The 27,014-nt window shown below is 43.8% G+C and overlaps 1 protein-coding gene across 1 annotated transcript in view; it reads left to right on the top strand.

Moving 5' to 3' along the window:
* The first annotated feature begins 8,394 nt into the window (after positions 1-8,394).
* The window catches only part of FBP1 (fructose-1,6-bisphosphatase 1), a 32,882-nt gene continuing 14,262 nt past the window's right edge, over positions 8,395-27,014 (top strand). The window contains exons 1-2 of the mRNA XM_006867633.1: positions 8,395-8,634; positions 25,841-26,003. Coding sequence (XP_006867695.1) covers positions 8,465-8,634; positions 25,841-26,003 — 333 coding nt within the window. The 5' untranslated portion in view covers positions 8,395-8,464. The remainder of the gene's footprint in view (positions 8,635-25,840; positions 26,004-27,014) is intronic.

Below are 27,014 nucleotides of genomic sequence, written 5' to 3'. Positions count from 1 at the left end.
AACCCATGTATTAGAGAGTAAAATGGCTCTGTAGGATTTTCTTGACTGTAATCTTAATGAAGAGACATCACCAAGCCTTTCTTCCATGGTTTGCTGGGTGGATTCAAACCACCACTTTAAGTTAGTGTTGTTGTTAACTGCTATCAAGTCAGTTCCAACTCATAGAGAGCCTGTATAGGGCTTCCAAGGAGTGACTGGTAGGTTTCAACTGCTGACCTTGTGCTTATCCTATGGCACTACACCTTAGATTAGTAGTTGAGCTCAACCATTTGCTCCACCCAGGAGCCTACCGAGTGTGAGAAATCCATTGCTGTTGAGTTGACTCTGACTCATAGAGATGCTATAGGACAGACTGGAACTACCACTAGGCTTTCCAAGGCTATAATAATTACAGAAACAGACCACCACATCTCTCTCCCACAGAATAGCTGGTAGGTTCAAACTGCCAACCTTTCAGCAACCAGGCCCTCCCCTTAAGGAATGTGATAGTGCAAAGCTATGAACACTTCTTAGACATAATCGAACAGGTCCATTCTTCTATCTGAGAAATTAGTTTTATTTTTTTACTCTGGAAAATTATATTAGAAAGAGGATAATTATTACAGCAGGATGGACCAGAAGAGACTAAGCCATGCTGCCATTGCAATAAAGAACATAGCCAGCTGTGTAGAGAGCTCTGAAACTGGGATGGTCCTTCAGAATTGTCCTGAGTTGGGGTAAGGGAGTCATAACTCATATCTCAAGGACACCCAGGTCAATTGGCATAACATAGTCCACAAACACAATGTTCTTACATCTTACTGTGGTGAGTAGTGACTGGAGTCTTCAAAGTTCATGAGTGGCCATCTAAGGTACACCCATTGGTCTTTCCTTGTCCAGAGGAAAGAAGAAGGAAAAATATCAGAGATGCTCTTAGTCCAGTGGACTAATGGGCTGTGCAGATATCAGCCTCCACAGCCCTAAGACAAGAGCTACCACTAATTCTGAAAGGTATTATCGCATCAGAAGGTCCTGGATAGAGTGGTGGTGGTGGTGGTGAGGGAATGTGGAACAAAACACAAAATTATGATAAAGACAAGACTTACTATGCAGATAGTTTTTGTTGTTGTTGTTGTTATGTGCCGTGGAGTCGGTTCCGACTCATAGAGACCCTGTACAGGGTTTCCGAGGCTGTAAATCTTTACGAGAACAGAAAGCCTCATCTTTCTCCCGAGAAACAGCTGGTAGTTTCGAACTGCTGACCTTGTGGTTCACAGCCTGATTCGTAACCACTATGCTACCAGAATCCCAAGATACCTTAGATACCTTTCTGGTCTGGAAATGAACTCATCCGCACAGCTCAATTTTCAGCCAAACAACAACGTTAGGGCAGTGTGCTCATCTTAGACTAATCAACCAGTGGAGATAAAAGGGAAGCATTTAACCCCAGACAAAGTTCAGAAACATTATGAAAGAAGGAGGAATGGAAACAGGAAACATGGGGAGGAAGTGAAATAAGTGATGCTACATTGTGGTGATTATAATTATGACATGAAACAAAATCTACATTGATTGTTGGATGGAAAATTGAGCTGCTTTGTAAACTTCTTCACCCAATTCACAATAAAACAGTTTTAAAAAAAAAACCAAAGAACAAAAGAATGTGATGGTGTTGCTACTGTTAAATGCCATTGAGTTGGTTCTGATTCACAGATACCCTGTATAGGGTTTCCAAGGAGCAGCTGGTGGATTTGTGCTGCTGACCCTGAAGTTAGCGGTCTAGTGTTTATCCTACAGCACCACATCAGGATTCCAGGAATGTGATGGTTGGTGATTATATGCTGTGGAATACGTTTCAACTCATAGCGAACGTATATAGGGTTTCTGAGGCTGTAAATCTTTATAGGAGCAGAAAGCTTTATCTTTTTCCCAAGGAACCACTGGTAGTTTTGAGCTGCTGAGAATGAGATTAGCAGCCTAACTCGTAACCACAAGGCTACCAGAGCTCCTTAGAAGTGTGATAGCAGTCTTCAAATATTCGTAAAGGCTGAGTCAAACTCATTCTGCTGGGTCTCCTGACTTCCTCTTCTGAGCCCCTGCTGGTTTAAATTGGTCACATCACTCTCCAGCTTAAAACCTCCAATGCCTTTTCACCTAAGCATCTTCCTATGACCAGCAGTCTTTCATAATCTGGTCCTTCCCCACCTTGTCTTCTACTGCTCTTCCCCGTGTTACAGTGCTAACAAGACAGGGATACCCAATTTGAGCCTGGGCCCTGATCTAGATATTTTGTATTTTAATGTTTTGTTAGGAATTATGTGTTAGTTTACATGGGAGAACATTAGCGTTACATTCATCCTATTGTATATTGTTTCATTGCCATGGTCACAGTCCCCTCCACACATCATCAACCAACCAAAGGTTACACCCTGCAAGCCTGCCCCATGGTCGTCAGCACACAGCCCCTCTCCCTCCCTTTATAGGTCTGAAGTCCTCAGCTGCTGTATCTCTCCATGTCATCGTCTCTGCCACCATCTCTGGCATCACTGCTTAGGGTCTCACACTCTGCTCATCTCCCTTGATGGTTCCAGGGCCCTCCACTCCTGGACTGCAAAGTCAATCATTCCCTTTCTTTTGCTATAAAACATCCACCTTTACATTTCCAACCCTCGCAGTCAGTCCTGATAACAATTATTCACCATTGTACCACAAGGGACCTATCCCCATCTCCTTTCATTAGCCCCACCCAGACAGATTGGATATTACTCAGTGGAGATTTTACTCCTTCATATCCTCTGGATCTAGGCTCCCTCTTGAAAGCTTGTAAGCCAGTCACTTCTTGCCTTTGTAGTCCCCCCATTTTGGGTAGCCAATGTCCAAGTTGCCCATCCCTGTCTACTATGTGTACTGAGGGGGTGGGAATGATCCTCACTGTAAATATTCTCTTTTTTCAGCTACTGCATCCATAAGTGTAGTCAAGTTCATCATATTGTATCAGATTACTGTTTTTTCCTCTTCTTTCTTCTTCTAGTTGAGCTCTGCTGATCTAGATTCTTGCCTTCTACTGATCAAGAATGAATAGGAGAGGCTTAGAAGTTCCACATGAACAAAGGTTTATTGAAAGTGAAAGAGCAAACAGTTGGTGAATGGGTACAGAGAGGGACAAAGCAACAATAGCTTCTGTTCCCCCAAAGTAAGGGATTTATAAGAATTTTCAGGTGAGGGAAAGGCATCATACTTATTCATAAGAATTGTTGTTAAGTGCCATCCAGTAGGTTCTGACCCATAGCAACCCTGTATAGGATTTCTGAGGAGTGGCTGGTGGGTTTGAACTGCCATCCTTGAGGTTCAAACTGCCCTTGCAGTCCAGGATATTATCCTGAAGCTCCACATCAGGACTCTGTTCATAAGGTTAGACAGGGATTTTCAGGAAGTTACCTGATTGGGTGGGGTTATGATAGGGTGCCTGTGCAGGTTACTTTCAAGGTGGATTGGGCAGCAAAGGCTTTTGGGAGGAGTTGACCAGACTTATTCTGGGATGTTGCTTATGTGTTGTTCCTCTGGGCTCCGTTTTGAGTTGCCCCACCTCTAGGGGCTGGGTTTTTTCCCAGTGTTGTTGTTGTTAGGTGCCATCAAGTCAGTATTGACTCACAGCAACCCAATTCACAACAGAATGCAACACTGTCCAGTCCTGGGCCAACCTCACAATCTTTATTATGCCTGAACCCATTGCTGCTGCCACTGTGCCAATCCATCTCATTGGGGGTCTTCCTCTTCTTTTCCGACTCTCCACTTTACCAAACAAGATATCCTTCTCCAGGGACTGGTCCCTCCTGACAATATGTCCAAAGTATGAGAGACGAAGTCTGGCCATCCTGACCTTCAAGGAGCACTCTGGCTGCACTTCTTCCAACACAGATCTGTTGGTTCTTTTGGCAACCCATGGTACTTTCAATATTGTCCTGCAATGCCAAAATTCAAATGCATCAATTCTACAATCTTCCTTATTCACTGTCCAACTTTTTCATGAATATTAGGTTATTGAAAATAGCATGACTTGGATCAGATGCACTTTAGTTCTCAAACTGACATCTTTGCCCTTCAACACTTAAGAAGTCTTGTGCAGCGGATTTGCCCAATGAAATTTGTCATTTCTTAACTGCTGCTTCTATGAGTGTTGATGGTTGATACAAGCAAAAATCTTTCTCACAGAGGCAAGAAGTGACTGACTTACAAGCTTTCAAGAGGGAACTTAGATTCAGATGGTGTGGAGCAAGACGGAATCTCCATGGAGTAGTATCCATTCTGCATAGTCAGAGATGATAAAAAGAGATGCAGATAGGTCCCTTGCGATACAATAGCAAATAATTGTTATCAGGACTGATTGTAAGAGTGGGAAATGTAAAGGTGGACATTTTGGGGCAAAGGGAGGGGAGGGACTAACCTTACAGTTTAGGAACAGAGGTCCCTGGGACCATCGAAGGAGAAGAGCAGAGAACAGAACCCTACTCAGAAAAGCAGTGATACTAGGGATGGAGGCAGAGACGATGACATGGGGACATGGAATGGCTGGAGACTTTGGACCTAGAGAAGGAGAGGGGCAGTATGCGGACGACAGGGGGGAGGGCTTGTGGGGTGTACCCTTTGGTTGGTTGATGATGCATGGAGGGGATTGTTATCATGGCAAGGAAATGATGTGCAATGGGATGCATGTGAAGCTGATGTCCTCCCATGTGAACTATCACATAATTCACAATAGCATTTAAAAAAAAAAAATCCTTTCTCCATTTATATGAATGTTGTTTATTGGTTCATCAGTGAGGATTTTGTTTTCTTTACATTGAGATACAACTCATACTAAAGGCTGTGGTCTTTGATCTTCATCAGCAAGTATTTTAAGTACTCTTTGCTTGCAACAAGCAAGGTTGTATCATCTGCATATCACAGGTATTAATGAGTCTTCCTCCAATCTTGATGCCACATTTTTTTTCATATAATCCAGCTTCTCAGATTATGTGCTCAGCATATACATTGAATGTTGCTGTTGTTAAGTGCCGTCGAGTCGATTCCAACCCATAGTGACACTGTATAGGGTTTCCAAGGAGCAGCTGGTGAGCTTGAACTACCAGCCTTGCAGTTCAAATGACTTTGCAATCTGACACATTAACCCACAGCACCACACCAGGACTCCAAACATTGAATAAGTATGATGAATGAATACAACCCTGGTACATACTTTTCCTGATTTTAAACCATTTGGTGTTCCCTTGTTCTGTTCAAACAACTGTGTTTTGGTCTATGTACAGGTTCCTCATAAGCACAATTAAATGTTTCAGAATACTCATTTTTTTGCAATGTTGTCCATAGCTTGTCATGATCCACATGATCAAAAGCCTTTGCGTAGTCAATAAGGCACAGGTAAACACCTTTGTCTATCAGTGGTGTGAACCCACTAGCCACACTCAGGAGAAAGATGATGCAGCATGCATCCACAGAATTTGTTGTTGCTGTTGTTGTTCAGTGCCGTTGAGTTGGCTAAGATTCATAGTGACTCTGTATAGGGTTTCCAAAGAGCAACTGCTGGGTTTGAACTGCTGACCTTTTGTTTAACAGTCCAGTGTTTCTCCTACAGGGCCACACCAGGAATCCATAAGAATTTACAGCCTTGGAAATCCTATGGAGCTGTTCTGCCGTGCCAATCTACTCAATGTAAGTGAGTTGTGTTTGGGGTTTTGGATTCTCTGGTATCTGAGCACAGTGGTGTTTCAGTGGTAGAATTCTTGCCTTTTCTGCTGGAAACCTGAGTTCAATTCCTGGTCAATGCACCTCACACATGGCCACCATCTGTCTGTCAGTGGAGGCTTGCGTGCTAGTCTCATGCTGAACAGATTTCAGCACGACTTCCAGATTAATTTGGACTGAGAAGAACCTGTTGATCAACTTCTGGAAAATCACCCAGTAGAAGTCCTATGGATCACAGTGATTTGACCTGCAACCAATCACAGGGATGGTGCAGGATTGTGCATGGAGTTGAACTGGGAGTCAATGGGCCAGCAGCAAACAACCACAGCAACAACAATTGATGTGTATGAGACCACTGAGGCCAGAGGGCCGGAGGAACTCCCCTAGGGAAAAATTATACTGCTATAATAAGTCTCTCAGATGCAACTACTTGGTATTTCTTTCTCTGTTGAACTCAACACCTCCCTTGGGTGGAAAGTAAGCAGCAGTGTCCTCAGTTCAAGGGTGGGTGGGTTGGTGGGGCTGGTAAATGACGGTCCAGTCTGTTACTTCTCAACTTCCTGCCTTTGATACAAACCAGAGCTGACCTTCGTTTGAAACTTGGTTACGAAACTGGTGAGTACTCTTTCATAAGAGGATTTAAAGCTGCTTCAAAATGGGTGATATCGTACACCAATAGTGCTCCTCGGAAATCTTATACAGGGTTGCTATGAGTCAGAGCCGACTCCACTGTACTTAACACCACCAACTGGAGTCTGCAATGTTGTCTGAAATCCAAATGTGGTGTGGGTTTTTTTTTTTTTTTTCATGGAAAAGGAGGAGTAGTTCTGCACTTAAGGTGGGAGAAGAAAGGGAAGGAGAAAGTTCCACATGTGCCACCCACATGTGAGGTGCCTGCCTCCCTCAGGTCCTGCTGCTGCCTCTGGCTCTGGCTAACACCAGATAATGGGTTTTGTGCACTTTGACTCAGAAACACTCTAGTCACTGGCAGCCAATAATTACACACCAGGTAAACACAGACCCAGGTTGCCAATGTCCATGTCACTTCAGTCTCTTCTGAAGACAGGTAAACTTCAGTTGACACTATCTATATAGCAAAGTCAGCAACACTTACATAGCTTGTATGTGCTACATACTGGGCACTGTTCGTAAACATTTTACCTGCGTCACTTGTAGAACCCTCCCATCGACTCTGTGAGGGGGCTATAGTTGTTAATCCCACCTGACAGACAAGGAAGCTGTTGTTCAGAGAAGTTAAGTAACTTGCATGGGCTTACACAGTCAAGAAGTGGCAAGACCAGGATTTGGACCCCAAAAATCTAGCTACTGAGCCAGTGCACTTGATCACATGAGGCTAAGAGGCCTCATTCCAAAGGTGGATTAGATGGCTGCCTTTCAGGTGATGATCATCCAATCACTGTGGGTTGCAGTGATTCAACACTGAGCCAAACAGAGGTCTTTTCTGTTTATTTGGTGTGTCCCCTGTGTTGGGCTGTAAGCTAAGCACTATGCCAATGTTATCTCATTTAGTCATTATGACAATCCTGCCAGAGAGAACAGTGACTATGTTTTAGAGGTGAATGACCATGCACTCCCATGGCAAGGCCACTGTATTTGTCTTCATGGTAACCTTAGCTCTTGGCTCAGATGTCACTTTCTTGAGGAAGCCTTCTCGACTTCTCTGGTTCAAGTCCCCTGCCTTCTCTGTAATTCTTCTCACTAGCACTCATCTGATATGCTAGATCTATTATTTACTTTCTTATTGTCTCTGTGTTAATAGATACAGCAGCTCAATAAGGACATGAGGTTTATCCACTATGTTCAACCTCTTTATCTAGTGCATAGGATAGTCCCTGGCACATAGGAGGTGCTGGAGAAATGTTTTTACACGAATCAGTGCATGGGCTGCCTTAGGACAACGGGCGTGTGACTTTAGATCAGACTGTGAGCTGTGGAACCTTCTGGCTCCAGACTGATGTCCAGGAGACATTCCTCTGTGTCTGAAATGGTTTTTTCCTCTGCAAAATGCAGATGTTGGAAACTGAATTCCTCGATTGCTCTTGAGTGATTGGAATTTCCAGAGGAAGAAGCTGAATTAAGGATCCCATCATGGGTCCGCAGAGAGATGAGGGACAAAGGAGTGTACTGTCCATCAGGCGACAGGTCAAGCAGGGGTGAGCAGGGGAAAGGGACAGGTAGTGAGTATGGGGCAGGCTGGAACCAGCCCACTAGACTGAGGTGCTGTCTAGTTCAATATTAGCTGTGCCCCACTTGAACCAGTTAGTTGACTTTTTCTGAACTTTAGTTTTGTTTTGGAGAAAAATGAATCATGACTGAACCACCCTGGCAGGGTCTTTGAGCAGACATAAGGAGATGGTTTCCAGAGAAACGCCCCACAAATGCACGCGGCTGTCCGCGGAAGTGGAGGTGCGGCGGGGCGGCTGCGGGAAGCGCAGCACAGCTGAGGGCGGGAGCCCGCAGCGTGGGTCCCGGACGTTAAAGTGAGGTCAGGGCGGGCAGGGCTAGAGGGCCACAGTGCGGAGGTGTGCCCGGGGGCGGGAGGGGCGGGGACCAGGCGACCATAGGCTTCTTTAGGACACACCCCGCAGGCCAGGTCAGGGACAGTTCCGCTCAGAGAGGTAAAGACTTTCGGCTCCCGTGGGTCCATCCTGCTGCCACTTTTCGCTGCCCACGTCCCTGTCACCAGCACCTCCCGCCCAGCGCGCAGCAACCCGGCCCCAGCATGACGGACCAAGCGCCCTTCGACACCAATGTCATCACCCTGACCCGCTTCGTCATGGAGGAGGGCAGGAAGGCCCGAGGCACTGGCGAGATGACCCAGCTCCTCAATTCGCTCTGCACAGCTGTCAAAGCCATCTCCACCGCGGTGCGCAAGGCGGGCATCGCACACCTGTGAGTCAGGCCCTCCTGTCTGGCTAGCTGCGGATCTGCCTGGCAGTCTGACCTCTGGCCCTATGGTCTTCCTGCTGTGAACTTTCTATCTCTCCTCTGCTCCCCCACCATCCCTTTGCCTCATCTTGGAGGTGTCCACCTGCCGGCCTGGCATCCCTCTCACCTGTCTTCCCCTGCCCTGTTTATCATGCCTAGAGAAATGCTGGAGACGGAGACGGTGCTGTTCACATTTTGTCCTCTTTCACTATATTTGGAATTGGAACTCCAGGTCGGGATTCCAATCCAGTACCTCTTTGACCCTAAGCAAGTCCTGTTAGCAGTGAGCAAACATCTGGTTGGGTTGAGAGGGATCTTGTATGCCCGGAGCCCTTTAAGTGGGTAATGCATGTGGGCATAATGCTGCGATGGACTGTCTCATAAACAGAGAAATCTTACTCCAACAGGTTCAAAACCTCTGCAGTCATGGTATGTGCCAAATAGTGAGGAGGATCCCCAAAGTGGTGTCTAAATGGAATGGTTTTCAATGAGCTAGGTAGGGAATCCTCAAATTTCAGTGTGCACAGGATTTGTTTGGGTATTTTATGAGAAACAAAGACCTGAGATTCAGCATTTCTGTGGTGCTAATATAGCAGGTCAGTTCAAGCATACCAGACACTCCTTGGAAACCCTATACAGGGTGGCTATTGGATGGAACTTACTCGACAGCATTTAACAACAACAACTTAGTAGTACATTTCCAAGGACTTTTTTGTTTTAGGAAACACACAGAGTTTGGACACCTCTGTGAAACTTTTTAGATTCTAGAACTCCTTTTGGTGGGTAGTATACCTGGGTTTCCAGATTGCCCACACTTCTGCCTAACTAACATTCTCCATGCTTTCAAACAAATGCAGTCATAAAACCAAATCCACTGCCATTGAGTCGATTCCGACTCATAGCGACCAACCATATAACCTTGTTACTGGTCTTCCCCTGCCATCCCCTCCTGTAACCTGGATTCCGTTTCTGACGCACTGACTTCTGGTCTCAGAGTATAGGCTGGTGGAGCTAACACTTCACAGGGCAGCCTAGAATCACAATTATTCTCCGATTTCAATCAGAGGTAAGCTTGATGGGAGAGAGATTGGAACAGATATGTCAGGAATGTGGAACCTTCTTTACTGCTTCACCTTTAGCCTCTCTTAATACAGTTAAATCTCACTTCAAATTTAACTTACCGCATGGTTTTTAATTTACTCTAAAGACTGAGAAACTTTTTTAAAAGAGTACTTGTGATGTTTCATGTTATTTTACAGTGCCTTTCATAATACTGCAGAGACTAGAAACACAAAATCTGTTTTGAGGTTAGCAGCCCAACTCGTAACCACAACGCTACCAGAACTCCTTAAACTGAAGAATGTAGAGTTCCTCAGGAAGGTTTTAGAGAGATGGAAACGCTGCATTCTGAAGTGTTTAGACCTTGATGCAGGAGATGTAGGGAAATAAAAAGCTTCACATTTTGACATTTTTGTGTAATAGAGGTTTCTGTGATGCTGTTGCAATAATTTTTTGGTGTATCCTCGTATTCTTACATGTAGCGAGGAGAGTAGAATCCTCACCCTCCAGGCCCTGATCCATGTACAAGCACCATGTGTCTTTTAATGGGGGTTTGTGTGTTGCTCTGGTAGCGTAGTGGTTACGAATCGGGCTGCGAACCTTAAGGTCAGCGGTTCGAAACTACCAGCCGCTCCGCGGGAGAAAGATGAGGCTTTCTACTCCCGTAAAGATTTACACCCTCGGAAACCCTGTACAGGGTCGCTATGGGTCGGACCCGACTCGATGGCACTTAACAACAACAACAACAACAATGATGAAAGGAAGTCTGGTGGCACAGAGGTTAAGTTAACTGAAATGTTGGTGGCTCAAATTCACCAGACACTTTATAGGGAAAAGATGAGACAATCTGCTTCTATGAAATTTACAGCCTTGGAAATCCCATGGGACAATTCTTCTCTGTTCAACTGGGTTGCCTTCAGTTGGAATCTACTCTACAGCAGTGGGTTGTATTTAGTTTATGATTCTGAACAAGTTTCAGTAGAGCTTCTAGCCAAAGATGGAAGAGGGAGAAAGTCCTGAAGATCTGCTTCTGAAAATCAGCCATGAGTGCACATGGTCAAGAGGAGTCTGCACTTTGCTCCCACATGAACCAGAAGCTGATTGGATGACAGAGAACAATATTTAAAAACCCAAACCAAACCCATTGCCATCAGATTGATTTTCACTCATGGGGACCCTCTGTATTACAGAATAGAAGTATTCCTTAGGGTTTTCTTGGTTGTCATCTTCACCAGAGGATATCTGGGTGACCCAAACAGGGAAGTTCTTGACTCCTAGCAGTTTGAACACAACTAGAGGCACCTCTGCTTCCAAAAGGTCACAGACTTTAAAACCCTATGGAGCAATTCTATTCCATGCACATGCGGTTGCCATGAGTCAGAGAGGACTGGAAAGAAACTAAACAGCAGTGATCTTTATAGAAGTATTTGTTGGTGTTGTTAGGTGCCATTGAGTTGGTACTGACCCATAATGAGTTTATGCACAGCAGAACACTGCCTGATCCTGGGCCAGCCTTACTACTGTTGCCACACTTGAGTCCATCGATGCTGCCCCTTGGCCAATCCATCTTGTTGAGGGTCTTCCTCTCTCTCTCTGTCTCTCCACCTTACCAAACGTGATATCCTTCTCCAGTGACTGGTCCCTCCTGACAATATGTCCGAAGTATGAGAAACAAAGTTTGGCCATCTTGGCCTCCAAGGAGCACTCTGGCTGCACTTCTTCCAAAACAGATCTACTGGTTCTTTTGGCAGCCCGTGGCACTTTCAATATTCTCCTCCAACACCATAACTCAAAAACATCAATTCTTCTATGGTCTTCCTTATTCACTGTCCAGCTTTTGCATGCATATGAGGTTATTGAAAATACTATGGCTTGGGTCAGGCACGCCTTAGTCCTCAAGCTGACATTTTTGTTCTTCAACACTTTTAAAAGGTCTTGTGCAGCAGTATTGTCTAATGCAATACGTCATTTGATTTCTTTTTTTGTTTATTTGATTTCTTGACTGCTGCTTCCATAATTGTTGATAGTCGACCCAAGAAGAATGAAGTCCTTGACAACTTCAGTCTTTTCTCTGTTAATAAGAATGTTGTTTATTGGTCCAGTGGTGAGGAGAAGCATACTGCCAGGCATTTTTTTCTGTAACACCACTGAATGGGTTAAACAACCTTTACGTTAGTAATAAAATGAGACCACACATACTGTTTTGCAGTATGCTTTTATCATTCAACAATGTATTAATGAACATCCTTCAATGTCTGGTACATATGACGGGGTTTCAGAAAGTTAATGGAAAGATGGAATTGAAAGATAATGGAATTTTTCCATGCACTTTTGAAACTTCCTCTTATGCTCTACCTCCTATTCTCTCTCTTTCTCTCTCTCTCTCTTTAAATAGTGTTCTATTGTGTTTGTTGTGAAGGTTTACACAACAGTTTAAGTTCCTATTCAATAATTTCTACACAAATTATTCAGAGATATTGGTTCCATTGTTCACAATGCATGAACATTCTCTTTGTTTGTTATAGTTGTTTCCATTCATGTCGTTTCCCTGCCCCTTTCTACTCTTACCTGTTTTAAAGTAATTATTGACCCATTAGGTCTCACATGATGATTTTTAAAGCAGCATGGTACTTATAGGTGATATTCATTATTTTGTGAGACAATTTGTTGCCTAGATACAGGATGACCTCAGATTAGTTTTGGTTAAAAGTTTGAAGAGGATCTCAGGGCAGTAGTTTGGGGGAGTCTTCCAGTCATAACCAGTCCAGTAACTGGTTGTTTTTTTTATGGTTTTTGCTGTTGTTGTTTTGTTTTGCTTTCTATAGGCATTTGAGGTTCTGGTCAACATTTTTATCCGATTCTATTAAGGTCCATGTATTGTGGCCCTGATAAGAATAGTCAGCAATGGGAGCCAGGCACCGTCTAATTGTTTTGGTTTCAGGGTAGATAGAGGCTGTGGTTTGAGTAGAAGATTTGTCCTGATGACTAGCTTTTTCTTTGAGTCTTTGGTTTCCTTTTTTCTGTGTGTGTTTTTTTTCCACATGAGTTGTTGTTGTTAAGTGCCATTGAGTCAATTCTGACCTATAATGACCCTATATAAGGTTTCCAAGAAGCAGCTGGTGAGCTTGAACCTCCAACCTTGCAGGTCAAATGGCTTTGCGGTCTGTGCATTAACACATAGTGCCACACCAGGCTTCCGCACACACACACATATATATACGCTCATATATACAGTGTTATCCATAGCTTGTCATGAACTACACAGTAAAAAAGCTATGCCCTGAACCAAGTTGACAATGATTGCTACACTTGAGCCTAATGCTGCTGACCCTGTGTTAATCCATCTTGTTGGTGGGCTTCCTCTTTTTCACTGACCCTGCACTTTACCAAGCATGATGTCCTTCTCCAGGAAGTGGTCTTTCCTGATAGTATGCCCTGTGTATATATCATAGAAATTACCAGTAGTCCTTATTTTGGTGTACTTTTTAGTGACAACCTTTACCTTTGTCAAATTCTATACACTTCATCTTCATTTAGTGTTACCTTTCCTATCACTAAAAAAAAACAAGGACTTAAAGGAGTTCTGGTAGTGTAGTGGTTACGAGTCTGGCTACCAACTTCAAGGTCAGCAGTTCGAAACTACCAGAGGTTCCATGGGAGAGAGGTGAGGCATTCTGATCCTGTAAAGATTTACAGCCTCGGAAACCCTGTACAGGGTCACTATGAGTTGAGTTGGAACCGACTCCACAGTACTTAACAACAACTATTTAGAGAGGAGTCCTGGTGTGGTGCTGTGGGATAATACACCGAACTGCAAGGTTAGTTTGAACCACAAGGTCAGTGACTAAAACCCAACACCTGCTTCTTAGAAACCCTATACAGGGTCACTATGAGTCAGAACTGACTTGATGGCACTTAACAACAACAACTATCTAGAGAATGAATTCCCTGCCCACCTGCCCCCTGCCTGTCCTTGGTAACCACTAATGAATAGGAACATTAGTTTCTGTATATTTACCTATTCATATCATTTCATAAAAATGAGAATATAATATTTGTTTTTGTTTGTTTGTTTGTGACTGACTTGTTTTGATCAACACTTAACAACAAATATATCATTGTATGAATGTACTACATACTATTTATCCATTCATCTGTTTATGGGCACTGAGGTTGTTCCCATCTTTTTACTACTGTGAATAGTGTTCTGATGGATATGTTTATTTGTGTTACTTCTATTAGATTTCTGGACTCTTGGTGTAGCACTGTAAGATCAACACTGGACTGCGAACCACAAGGTCGGCAGTTCAAATCCACCAGCTGCTAATCAGAAACTCTATACAGAGTTGCTATGAGTCAGAATTAACTTGGTGGCACTTAACAACAACAACGTGGCCTTCTGATTTTTTTGAGGAGCCAGCAGACTGTTTTCCACCACAGCTGTACCATTTTGCATTCCCACCAGCAATAGATCAGAGTTCTAATTTCTCCACATCCCCTCCAACACTTGCTATTTTCTGTTTTTTTTTTTTAAATCTTAGCCATCCTCATGGGAGCAAAATGGTATCTCACTGTGGTTTTGATTTGCATTTCTTGGATGGCATCTACCTCCTTTTAAAAAAAAAAAATGTTTTCCATATGCATGGATTTTCTCAATTTATTCAATCCTTCCCCTATCTTTGTGCATTTAAAAATGTATTGGAGTTGTACCTTTGGAACAGGTGTTGATATATCTGGTCATGCAAGTGGCTGATGGGATGTTTAAGTACTCCCATGAGAAACTAAGAATTTGGCTTTTCTCAACATGACCTATAGACACACAGGCAGTGATAAGACAAGATCTTGAGTCAGGGCTCCAAATTACATTCATTATAGACTTTGAAGTCCTGCATGAAACACCCAGTGGACCCACAAATAGCTTGTTAGTACTGGAGACTTTCTCAAGAAGGGCATGTGCCCAGAGGGATGAGAAGATTCTAGATATGAAGGAAACTTACAGGAGTAAGCTTACAGAGCTTGTTGGGAATTAAGCAGACAGCCTGAGTTTCTCTCCCTCTGTCTCTTGTTCTTTCTGTTTGACCTCCAGTTAGCATTATAGCCACTTTCATGGCTCCTAATAAGATGCTCATAAAATTATAGTTTTAAACTGAAAGAGACATCGAAGTCACCTAATCCAATCCTGTCCTTTCACAGTTGAAGGCCAAGGAAGAAGAAGGGACTTGGCATGTGACCTCCATCTCCGAATCCCAGTTCAGGGCTTTTTTGTCATACCACATATTTCTTCCTTTGTTTTTGAGAAATCACTGAAAACTCATTGAATTCTAACTTTCATCCATTAATTACATCTTTCATGTGAATTAAGAATCTCCACCCAAGGAGTTCTTGTCTTTTGGCAAACATGTCCTTGTAGCTTTGTATATATTTCCAAATTGCTATCTGAAGAATTTATTTCTTCCATCCAATTGAATAAAGAACACTGGTGGTACAGTGGGTTAAGCATTGGAATACTAACCAAAAGAGCTGTGGTTTGAGCCCACACATTGCTCTGAGGGAGAAAGATGAGGTAATCTGCTTCTGTAAAGATTTACAGCCTTGGAAACTCCATGGGACAGTTTTTTTGTGTCCTGAAGGGTCACCATGAGTTGGACTCAACTCAACAGCCGAGAAATTTTGGGCTCAATTGAATACAGTGTTATTGAACATCTATTCTGTACAATGTTCTGTAGGAAATTGAGGGTGAGGCGGACACAGAGCTTACTCTGTAGGAATAATAAAGCAAGTGCAGACTGAGTTATAAAAGACAACGGCGGTTCTGCGTTTGACGTGGGCAGTGAAGGATGGTGGTGAAGTCTTCTGGTTGGAGAGCATTTCAGGAGGGGGCGGGTCATGTGAGACTGAGTTAGGGAAGTGTTTCTGGAAGAGAAATATACTTGTCTTCGTGTCGTTCCAGGTTGACTGAAGCATGGAATATGTATGCAGGGGAATTTGTTATTGTTTGTGGTTAAGTGCCATCGAGTCGGTTCTAACTCACAGCGACTCTGTATAGGGTTTCTGAAGCTGTAAATCTTTGCAGGAACAGAAAACTTCATCTTTCTCCTGAGGAGCGACTGATGGGCTTGAACCACCGACCTTGTGGTTTGGAGGGGGTGGGGTGGGCTTGTTGTTATTAACTATCATTTAGTTGGTTCTGACTAATAGCAACCCTGTATAGGTTTTCTGAGGAGTGACTGGTGATTTTGAACTGCCGAGCTGCCCTTGCAGTTCTCAGTTCAGTGTTTGTCCTACAGCGCCACACTAGGACTCCTGTAGGGAGGTTGGATATGTTACATTGTGTGTGTGCTGGTGGAGTATTGAATAGCAAGTGTGAATGATTTATAATTTGGGGGCTATGCAAACGGTTGATTTGAACTGCTGACCTTGCAATTAGCAGCCCAAAGCACCACCAGGGCTCCTTTCTTAGCTGCAATCTTACGGAAGCTGTTCACTAGGCTTTTCTTCAGCATGGTTGCTGGGTGGGCTTGACGTGCCAACCTTTAGGTTAAAGACTCCAGCCTTCAGCATGGACTACCTCACCACATAAAGAAAGCAAACATTTATGTTATCCAGGAACCTAGGCAGAGAGGAAGGGGAGAAGAAAATCAGGACTGGATTTAGAGGAATAGAACATGCACGGCTTAAGAGCACAAATTCCAGAGAAAGATGAAGCTGGACTTACCTTCTTGGCTTTGTCATTTACTCTGTGAAGAATTGGGCAATTGGCATAACACCTCTGAACCTCATTTTACCCATTTGTAAAATGGAGATAAGTGTTTTTTTCAAGCTTATAGTTATGTGAGGGTGAACTGAATTCATTAAATAGGTGACTATTTAATCAGCCGCCTCTTGGACCCTACTCAGGTCACTATGAGTCAGAACCAACTACATGGCACTTAGCAAAAACCATCATCATTATCATCATTGACTTTCTAGGCTGAAGACTGGTTAGGTGCCTTCCCGTCTATTCAGACTCATAGAGACCCTAAGGATAACAGAAGGAAACACTGCCCAGTTCTGCACCACCCTCACAACCATTGCTATGTTTGAGTCCATTGTGTAGGCACTATGCCAACCATCTGGTTGGGGGGCTTCCTTTTTTCTTCACTGACCCTCTACTTTATCAAGCATGATATCCTTCTCCAGGTACTGGTCCCTCCTGATAACATGTTCAGAGTATATAAGACAAAGAAGCATTCAGGCTATACTTCTTCCAGGATAGATTTATTCATTCTTCTGGCAGTCCATGCTATATTTCAATATTTGTTGCCAACATCATAATTCAAAGGCTTCAAGTCTTTCTTTGTTGTTAAGTGCCCTTGAGTCGGTTCTGACTCATAGCGACCCTCTATAGTGTTTCTGAGGAGCAGCGGGTGGGTTTGAACTGCTGGCCTTAATTGTAGTCCAGGGCAGATCCTCCAGCACTCCATATTTGCTGCCAACACCATAGTTCTTCTTTAGCCTTCCTTATTCACTGTCCAGTCTTCACATACTTATGAGGCAATGGGAAAATAACCCTGGCTTGGGTCAGATGCACCTTTGTGAATTTTTGCTTTTTAACACTTTAAAATCTTTTGCAGCATATTTGTTCTACATGTTATTTGATTTTTTGACTGCTGCTTCCATGGGCCTTGATTGTGGATGCGAGTAAAATTAAATCATTGGCAACTTCCATTATTTGCTTTATTATGATTTTTTTTTGGAGGGGCCCAGTTGTGAGAATTTTTGTTTTCTTCATGTTGAAATGTAATCCATACTGAAGACTGCAGTCTTTGATCTTCATTAGTAAGTGCTTCAAATCCTCTTCATTTCAGCAAGCAAGGTTATTCCATCTGCATATTACAGGTTGTTAATGATGAAGACTACTTTTATTTTAACAAATGCTCTTCTTTTGGCATTCCTTTCCTTTTCATTGCTTAATACTAGTCCAATGCATATTAGTAAAGACTTATTTCAGGCTAGAATAGTATAATATTGTACAACAGCTTGAAAAAGCATCAGAAATGATGCTTTCTGGGGTCCTTTCGATTGTTTGAGGGAAGAAAATAAGAAACAACTGCAGTTTTAATTTTAACAATACATGCCAGTGAATGCGTGTTTAGTCCTTGTGTGCAGTGATTACGTGCTTGGCTGCTCACTGAAATGTTGGTGGTTTGAACCCACCAGCCACTATGTGGAAGAAAAATGTAGCAGTCTGCTTCCATGAACATTGTTGTTTTTGTTGTTAAGTGCCGTCAAGTTGGTTCTGACTCATAGTGACCCTGTATAGGGTTTCCAACTAGGGTCTGGTGAGCTTGAACAGCTGACATTGCAGTTCATACTGACTTGTGGTCCCATGCTTATCCTACAGTGCCACACCAGGACTCCTCTATAAAGACTATGTTGTTAAGTGCTGTCGAGTCGATTCCAACCCATAGCAACCCTGTATAGGGTTTCCAAGGAGCAGCTGGTGAGCTTGAACCACCTACCTTGCAGTTCAAACGACTTTGCAGTCTGATGCATTAGCCCACCTTGGAAACCCTATGGGGTAGTTCTACTCTGTCCTATAGGGTCTCTGTGAGTTGTAATTGACTTGATTACAACGAGGAACATACGTTGAGGAGCCCCCTGAGTGGCGCCTATGGTTAACACTTGCAGCTGCTAACTGAAAGACTGGTGGTTTGAGCCCACCAGAGGCACCCTGGAAGAAGGAGCTGCCGATCTACTTCAGAAGAGTCAGCCATTGAAAGCCCTGTGGAGCCAGTTCTACTCTGACACCCACATGCCGTCAGCTGGGCAACTGTTTTTGTTTATTTTCTAAATACACGCTTAAGCTTCTCTTCAAATTTGCAGGGTTCATTACAACATTAGACTTTTGGAAATTTTGATTGGATTCATATTATGTTTCTAAAATGATCTTCTGCACATAACTAAAGAATGAATTGTAACTTTCTTCCCATAAGAGAAGCTCAGCCAGCAGCAGCAGCACACTGTTCTATTTGCCCATTTTCTGTCCACGTGAACACAAGCAAAGATTGGGGTTAGTGAACTTTGAAAGCTGTTTTGGTGGATGCCTCTTCTACTGAACTGACCCTTGGACATTCTGAGCTGGGAATCATCAATCAATAACAAGCGAGAGGCCCCTTTTAGAGTTACCTTCGACTTTACCCACAAGGATTAAATCATAATTGGCTTCTCTTTTTCCTTAGTTGGGTGTGATGAAAATTAGTTTTCTAACTTGGTTCTTTTGCATGATGGCTAAAGCCCTGCCTTGCTAAAGCTCTGTCGTATTAATATTAAGAGGAAACAGACTCCTAAGTCAGCCAGTCTGGGAAGTACCCCAAAAAGGTCTTCCCTAATTGTGGCCTGCGCTGGCTTTGGTCCTTTGTCTGTTACCCTGCCTAAGACATATCATAAAAGGCGGTTCTCCTTTGATGGTTACAGCTCAGCGTGTCAAGTATCACAGACTTTATCGCCCCTGAGTGATGCAAACAAACAGTAAGAAGCTCAGTTGCTAACTGGTTGGAGATTTAAGTCTACCTACAGGTACCTCAGAAGAAAGGTCTGGCAATCTACTGCCCCAAAAAACAGCCAATAAAACCCTGTGGAGCATAGTTCTGCTCTGATACACACAGGGTCTTCAGGAGTTGGAATTGACTTGATGGCAACTGGTTTATTGGCTATGAAATGGCTCATCTGATTTTAAGTTTTAGAAATCACATGCAAATTTGAAGAAAAACATTGCTATTCTTCAATATAAATCTTTAAGGATTTTAAACTGCTAGCCAAGTTAACCTGTTCTTTTGATGTGTTCCTTAGCATATGAGTTAAATTAGTTACAGCTTTTTCCAATCTTCTGTGGGGTCTACAGTAAAATTTTAAAAGGAAGAACTGTTCTAGACTGCTTCTCAAATGTATTTTTGCTCCCTGAGCCCCTGCAGGAGACGGGTGTGTCTCTGAGGACTTAAAAAGAAAGACCTGAGGGACTCAACTCTCATTAGGGGGTTTTACCTGCTTCAACTACACGGGCTGCAGGGCCAACTAATTTGAATAAAATTGAAGTGAAATGTCATAAGTATCTTAAAGACAATGGGATCTCCAGTGAGATTTTAGTCAAATGTAAACATTCAGCACTTTTTTTTTTTGGCCAGTAATCTGTGACAACAATTCAGCACTGGCTGTGTGCCCAGGAGTTGCCTGCAAAACTGGTTTAGAGGTTCCTTTCCACCCCATCAGTCAACACTTAGTGACTGCCACTGAGCACAGATGGCTGCCATCTATGGGGGCCCCCCGGAAGTGAGGGAATCTACTTTGCACTGGGGCATCACATTCACAATGTGGTCTATCAGGGTGCCAGCGCTTAGTGTGTGTCACATAGTTGCTAAGAGAGAGAGGTGGAATTTAACCCAAGTTTTTCTGGTGATTGTTCTTATCTGTCCCCCCACTTGCTTCTTGGAGTCCTGGTGTGGCACTGTGGATTAATGCACTGAACCACAAAATCGGTTTGAACCACAAGGTCAGTGGTTCAAACTCCCCAGCCGCTTCTCAGAAACCCTACACAGGGTCCCTATGAGTCTGAAATGACTCTGCGGCAGTGGTTTGGGCCTATGTGTATTCTAAGCCCGTTATGTATGTCTGCTCCTCTTCTACACACTATGAAGTATGTTCCCATTTTGAAGACACAAAACCAAGGATCAGAGGTGCTAAGTGACTAGCCCAGGGTTACCAGCAGAGCAGGGATTTGAACCCAGTGATTCTGTGGGTTAGGTGTTGGGCTGCTCACCACAGGATGAGTGGTTCAAACCCACCTGCAGAGGAAAGATGAGGCTGTCTGCTCTCATAAAGATGTACAGTCTTGGAAACCCTGCCCAGGTTGCTGTGAGTCAAACTCAATTTGATGCTGGTGGGTGGGTTTGGCTGGGAGAGATTATGAAGGGGCTCATTACTATGGTCATACTATTGGGTCTATTGGAGTTTATGATATTTTGAATTTTTGGATTCCTCTACTACTCCCAAAGCTCATTCATCTATTCAGTCATTCATTGCTTATTGAACACTTATTATGTGTGGATGTTGTTCGAGGTGCTAATAATATATGATGAAAACATTATTCTCTTTTTCAGACACAAGAGTTGATACATGTTTGCTCCTTCAGAGATACGTACATATGTCCCTCTGTGACAACTATGCATAACAGTTTTAGTCCTCTCTAGTGCAGTTCTGGAGTCCTGGTGTGGTGCTGCGGGTTAATGCGTTGGACTGTAAGGTCGGTTTGAACCACATGGTTGATGATTCAAGGTCGCTAGCTGCTCCTTGGAAAGCCTATACAGGTTCACTATGGGTCAGAAGTGATTCAATGGCACTTAACACCAACAACAAGTGCAGTTCTAGGAATCCTGGCGTGACATTGTGCGATAAAGCACTGGATGGCAAGGTCCATTAGCACCATAAGGTTGGTGGTGCAAACTCACCAGCTACTCCTTGGAAACCCTATACAGTATTGCTATGTGTTGGAACTGACTTGATGGCACTTAACAACAAGAAGTGCAGTTCTGGGAGTCTTGGTCTGACACTGCAGGATAATGCACTGGACCACAAGGTTGGTTTGAACCACAAGGTCAGCAGCTCAAACTCACCAGTCGTTCTTCAGACACCTATACAGAGTCACTATGAGTTGGAACTGACTCTATGACACTTAACAACAGTGTAGTTCTGGGGACATGGCAGCTCTGTAGGATAAGCACTGGACTGCTAAATGCAAAGTTGACAGTCCGAGCCTACCAGCTGCTCTGTGAGATAAAAGATGAGGCTTTTCTGCGTCTGCAAAGATTTAAAGCCTCAAAGCCTCAGAAACTCTTTACAGGGTTGCTCTGAGTCAAAACTGACTGAACAACACTTCACAACAACAGGGCAGTTCCACTCTTTCATACAGGGTTGCTGGGAGTTGAAAGCAACCCCATGGTATACACTAAGAAGAGTACACAATGGTCCCTGCGTGCCCTGGGCTTCAACATCAATTAACTCCAGAAACCATTGGGCTGCCGTAAGATTCTAACAGAAGCCTGCTTGGGTTTCTTCATTATCCTCAGGTGGGCCCAGTGGGTGAGCCATTAGGAGTCAGAGAATTTCTACTCTTTGCATCTTGTGTAGAGCAGATTGGGCAAAGTCCTCTGTTATCAAAGTTTTTGATAGTATTTCCAGGGATGGCAGCCAAGTGTGCTCCCTGCCTCCCAGGGTCTCCTAGGAAAGAATGGACCCTACCTAACCATAAAGTCAGCAGTTCAAACTCACCAGCAGCTCCTTGAAAACCCTATACGATGAGTTGAAATGGACTTTGAAAGCACTTAACAACAACAACAATAACAAAAAGAACCTAGGCCAGGAGGCCAGTGTCCCACAGACATCATGCCTCAGTGCCATGCATACTCCTGGGCCTCTCTGGCTGGGAGGAAACTCCCTGATGCTGGTACTAGTTCCAGAAAACACTGCCCAGGCCCCTGGCATCATGTTTGCAGCTGCAATTTCCGGTCCCCGAGTTAGACCTCATCCCTCTAAAACCACCCAAGCCAGGTGAGAGGTTTGCATTTCCCAGGCCAAGACAAGAGAGAAGAGTGAGCTCCTTCCCGATGCTGTGGCTTATTTCTCCACAGCCAATGGCTGTCAAGTTGGTCCCACCTCACAGGGACTCCATGTGCATTAGACCACATCTGTGCTCCATAGAGTTTCCAATGAATGGTTTTCCTGGTGAAGATCACCAGGCTATTCTGCTGAGGCTCCTCTGGGTGGACTCAACCCTCCAATCTTTTAGTCAGAAAGTGGGCACATGAACTTTTTGCACCTCCCAGAATCTATTAAATGGTGACATATATGCCAAGGGCTACAAGAGAACCCACTCTAATCAGCTCTGCCTTTCCCATTAAACAAACAACTTTAAAGGAAAAGTACCTAATATGTTGTTGTTGGCAAGTGCCATTGAGTCAGTTCCAACTCATAGTAACCCTGTGTAGGGCTTCTGAGGAGTGAATCGCAAACCTTGCAGTTCAAACCACCTTTGCAGTCCAGTGTTTTATCCTGCAGCACTGTGCCAGGACTCAATATATTAGACTCATTATTGCATTTCTGTTATAAACAAATCAAGATATAAGGAGCCCTGATGAATTACAAGCTATGCTGCTAACCACCAGGTCAGTATTTTGAGTCTACCAATTGCTTCAGGGCAGAAAGATGAGACTTTTTACTCCTGTAATGATTTACAGCCTCAGAAACCCTATACGGGTTGCTATGAGTTGGCACTGACTTGATGGCACACAACTACCACCTCCACCAAATCAAGATATAACCTAGAATGAGCTTTGTTGTTGTTGTTGCAAAGTGCCGTTGAGTCGGTTCCGACCCATAGCGACCCTGTACAGGGTTTCCGAGGCTGTAAATCTTTACGGGAGCAGAACGCCTCATCTTTCTCCCGCGGAGCAGCTGGTAGTTTCGAACTGCTGGCCTTAAGGTTCGCAGCCCGATTCGTAACCACTACACTACCAGAGCTTCTTAGAATGAGCTTTAAGTAATATAAAATGCTAGCTCATTAGTGTTTCACCATTCTTGTTCTTCTTTCTAGTCTCAAGAAATTCCTTAACTTTAACTAACTATGTTGTTGTTGTTGTTGTTATGTGCCGTGGATTTGGTTCTGACTCATAGCAACCCTGTACAGGGTTTCCGAGGCTGTAAATCTTTACGGGAGCAGAAAGCCTCATCTTTCTCCCTCAGAACAGCTGGTAGTTTCGAACTGCTGACCGTGAGATTCGCAGCCCAATTCGTAACCACTACGCTACCAGAGCTGACTATATGACAATTAAATACCCTGGGTTTTCTGGACTGGTATGAGTTGAAAGTCAGTGGTAGCTCACATGTGCCTAAAAGTACCATGAAATTTTGCACTGTGCTCTGGCTTGGGTTCCCGGGTTCCAGTACTGCCAGGCAGCCAGACCTCACTTCCTAATATAGTTTGTAAAACTACAACCAGTTGTTTGTTGGTGGAATCAACCCTGACTCATAGTGACCCCATGTGTGTCAGAGTAGAACTGTGCTCTGTAGGGTTGTCAATGGCTGGTTTTTCAATCACAAGAACATTATTCTGAGTTACCTGTGGGTGGCCTTGAACTACCAACCTTTCGGTTAGCAGCTGAGCATGTTGTACCAGCCAGGGAATCTATGTGTACATGATCTCATGCAATCCTTCAACAGTCCCATGAGGTATAAATATCACCATCCTCATTGGACAGTGTCAAAGGGAGGAAGAGCTTGTAGAGCTGAGATGTGAACCAGGTCTGTTTCACACTAGAGGTTTGTTTCCATGAATATTGTTTTCCCTCCTTTATCACTAGTGTCTTTAATGGTAGCCATCTCCAGCTATGCAGGAGCGGTAACAGGGAAGGAATGCATTGGTGGTGGTGGGCCCTACACAGCCCTAATAGTTCCACTGTGGGCCAGTCCTCCTTTTCCCAGCACTGACTTCACAGTTGAGGTCAGAAAGAGATTATGTAGAAAGAGAATGGATAACCAGGTAAAAAAGAAGAGAAGCAGGAGAGACGGCTGGAGGACAAGATGCTGCTTTCCGAGCGGTAACAGCAATGATGTTGAAAACCTAGGCCGAGACAGCTGCAGCTACTTCATGGCGAGTGTGCCAGGCTAGATGAAGCATTTGGGTTAGAGAGAATGCATTTTCAGGAGTCTGGGCCGGTCAGCTCTCTCCAGAATCTCAGCCCAGGGCACCAATGGGCCCTTACTGACCCTTTTCAGTTCTTGGGAGCATCTTCAACCCTCTTTCTCCTTCCCTTCCCACATATGGTCTTGCATCTTGTCCTCTGCATCCTTTCGCTAAACCATTTCCCATGTCTGTATGTTCAAACCCAGGCTCTGACAACCTGTCCCTTCCTGCATTCCAACAAACCAGGCTGCATTTTGGTCAAGGCACTTGGGTTATGGTAATCCTATAATGAATGACTTGCAGATACCTTGAAAATGGGTAAAAACTCCAGTGACACACCCTTCCACATCTGAGGACTCCAGCCAGGGGCCGCGGTGGGATATCACAAAGAATCCCTGGCCTGGTAGTCATTGGTGCCTCTGTACTTAAGTTGTCCCCTCTATGAAATGAAGAGGTGGGAGCAACCAAGGGCTAGGATCTTCTCAGCTGTGAAACCAGAAGCTCGCTTGCTTTAGCCCACAGCTTTGGGCTCACTCCAACATAGATTTCCTTGTTTGCTATGTCTCTTAGCTGATTCATTTAATCCATGCATTCAGGGACAAAAATTAGTTCTTGGAGGGGATAAAAAAAATTAATTTTTTTATGTATAATGCATAAATGATTATTTTTATGTATAACACATAAACATACAGATATAGCATATAGCCAGATATATAGTATACTGTTGTTAAATGCTGCCAAGTTGGTTCCAACCCTGTATAGGGTTTCTGAGGCTGTAAATCTTCATGAGAGGAGAAAGCCTCATCTTTCTCCTGAGGATTGACTGGTAGATTCGAACTATTGACCTTGTGCTAACAGACCAGCTCTTAGTCCACTGTGCTACCAAGGTTCCTCAGAGATGAATTAGGAAAAAAAAAAAGTCTAAAAAGGCTCCTTAAAAAAAACTAAACCACTTGCCATCGAGTTGACTCAAAGGGACCCCCATGTGTTGCAGAGTAAAACGGTGTCCCATAGTGTTTCACTTGCATGATTAGGTTTACAAAATTGATTGCCAGAACTTCCAAGGCATCTTTGGGTAGGTTCGACTGTCCCAAGGGCTTCCTGAAAAGATTCCTTAGCGGGGGACTATAGTGGGGTGGGGGTGGGGGTGGAGAAAAAAAACACACGGTTTAGCCATACTGAATTAGCCACAAAGGCATGCTGGGTACTGGGCTAAAAGGTGAATGGCATCCTGTCTTCTCTACAGGACTACCATCCTAAGTGTGTAGTGACTTCCAAACTACGTGTCTCTGTCACTATCTCCCAAATCCCGCCACGCACCAACTCTCAGTAGTGTATGGATTTGCCTCCATCTTTGGGTAATCATGGCTGATGTTTCTGTGGTTTCCTTCCCTCTAGCTATGGAATCGCTGGCTCTACAAACGTAACTGGTGATCAAGTTAAGAAACTGGATGTCCTCTCCAATGACCTGGTTATTAACATGCTAAAGTCCTCCTTTGCTACTTGTGTTCTAGTGTCAGAAGAAAATAAAAACGCCATCATAGTAGAAGCTGACAAAAGGGTGGGTCTGTTTTATTGTTGCCTTTTTCTTTCTGTCTTCATAAATGACTCCACTTGTTCATCCAGGCTGGATTCCTAGGAACTACCCTAGATCTCTACTGAACCACATCTGTGAGCATTTCACAGATTTCACCTACCTGTCAAATCTCAACTCTGCCCGCCCTTGTGGTTCATGTCAGCAGGCTCACGCATGGTCAGCTCGCCCGAGGACTCATCTCTAGTCCTCACTGTGTTGTCACGTTGAAGGCTTTTTAGAACCTGGTGTCTTCTGACTCCCTCTTTGCTTCATATCCACCCACCCAGGGACTGCTTATTGTTTATTGTTGTTGTTAATGCCATTAAGTTGGTTCCAACTCAGAGCCATCCTGCATAAGGTTTCCAAGAAGTGACTGGTTGGTTTGAACTGCCGACATTGCTATTAAAACCAACGTTGAGGTCCACTTCTTATCTCATAGTGCCATATCTTATGAGGCAATATATGGGGGGAGGTATACACACACACACACACACACATACACACACATATATATATATATATCCTCCATATATATACATACTTCCCACACACATATCTCTCTCTCTCTCTCTCTCTCTCTCTCTCTTTCTCTCTCTCTCTCTCTATATATATATATACCTCCATATATATACCTCCCCCATATATTGCCTCATAAGGAGCCCTGGTGGTGCAGTGGAGTAAGCATTGAGCTATTAACTGCAAGGTCAGTGGTTCTGACCCACTAGCCATGCTTGGGAGAAAGACACGGCTGTTTACAGTCTGGGAATCCCTAGGAGCAGTTCCACTCTGTTCTGTAAGGTTGCTATGAGTCAGGATAGACTAGAAGACAGTGGGTTTGGTGTTTTGGGGGGGATATGCTACCTCATATCTTCTGTGACAGAGTACAGGCCTATATTCTTGAACGTTCTCCTAGATTCCCACTGGTAACCCTTGGTGCATACCCTGGATCGGATTATAGTATGTTTATTTTACACTAAAGTCACATTTCTTCTTTCT

The sequence above is a fragment of the Chrysochloris asiatica genome, unplaced genomic scaffold (assembly GCF_000296735.1).
Source record: "Chrysochloris asiatica unplaced genomic scaffold, ChrAsi1.0 scaffold00107, whole genome shotgun sequence".
NCBI lineage: Eukaryota > Metazoa > Chordata > Mammalia > Afrosoricida > Chrysochloridae > Chrysochloris > Chrysochloris asiatica.
This window is presented reverse-complemented; position numbering and strand designations above follow the sequence as displayed.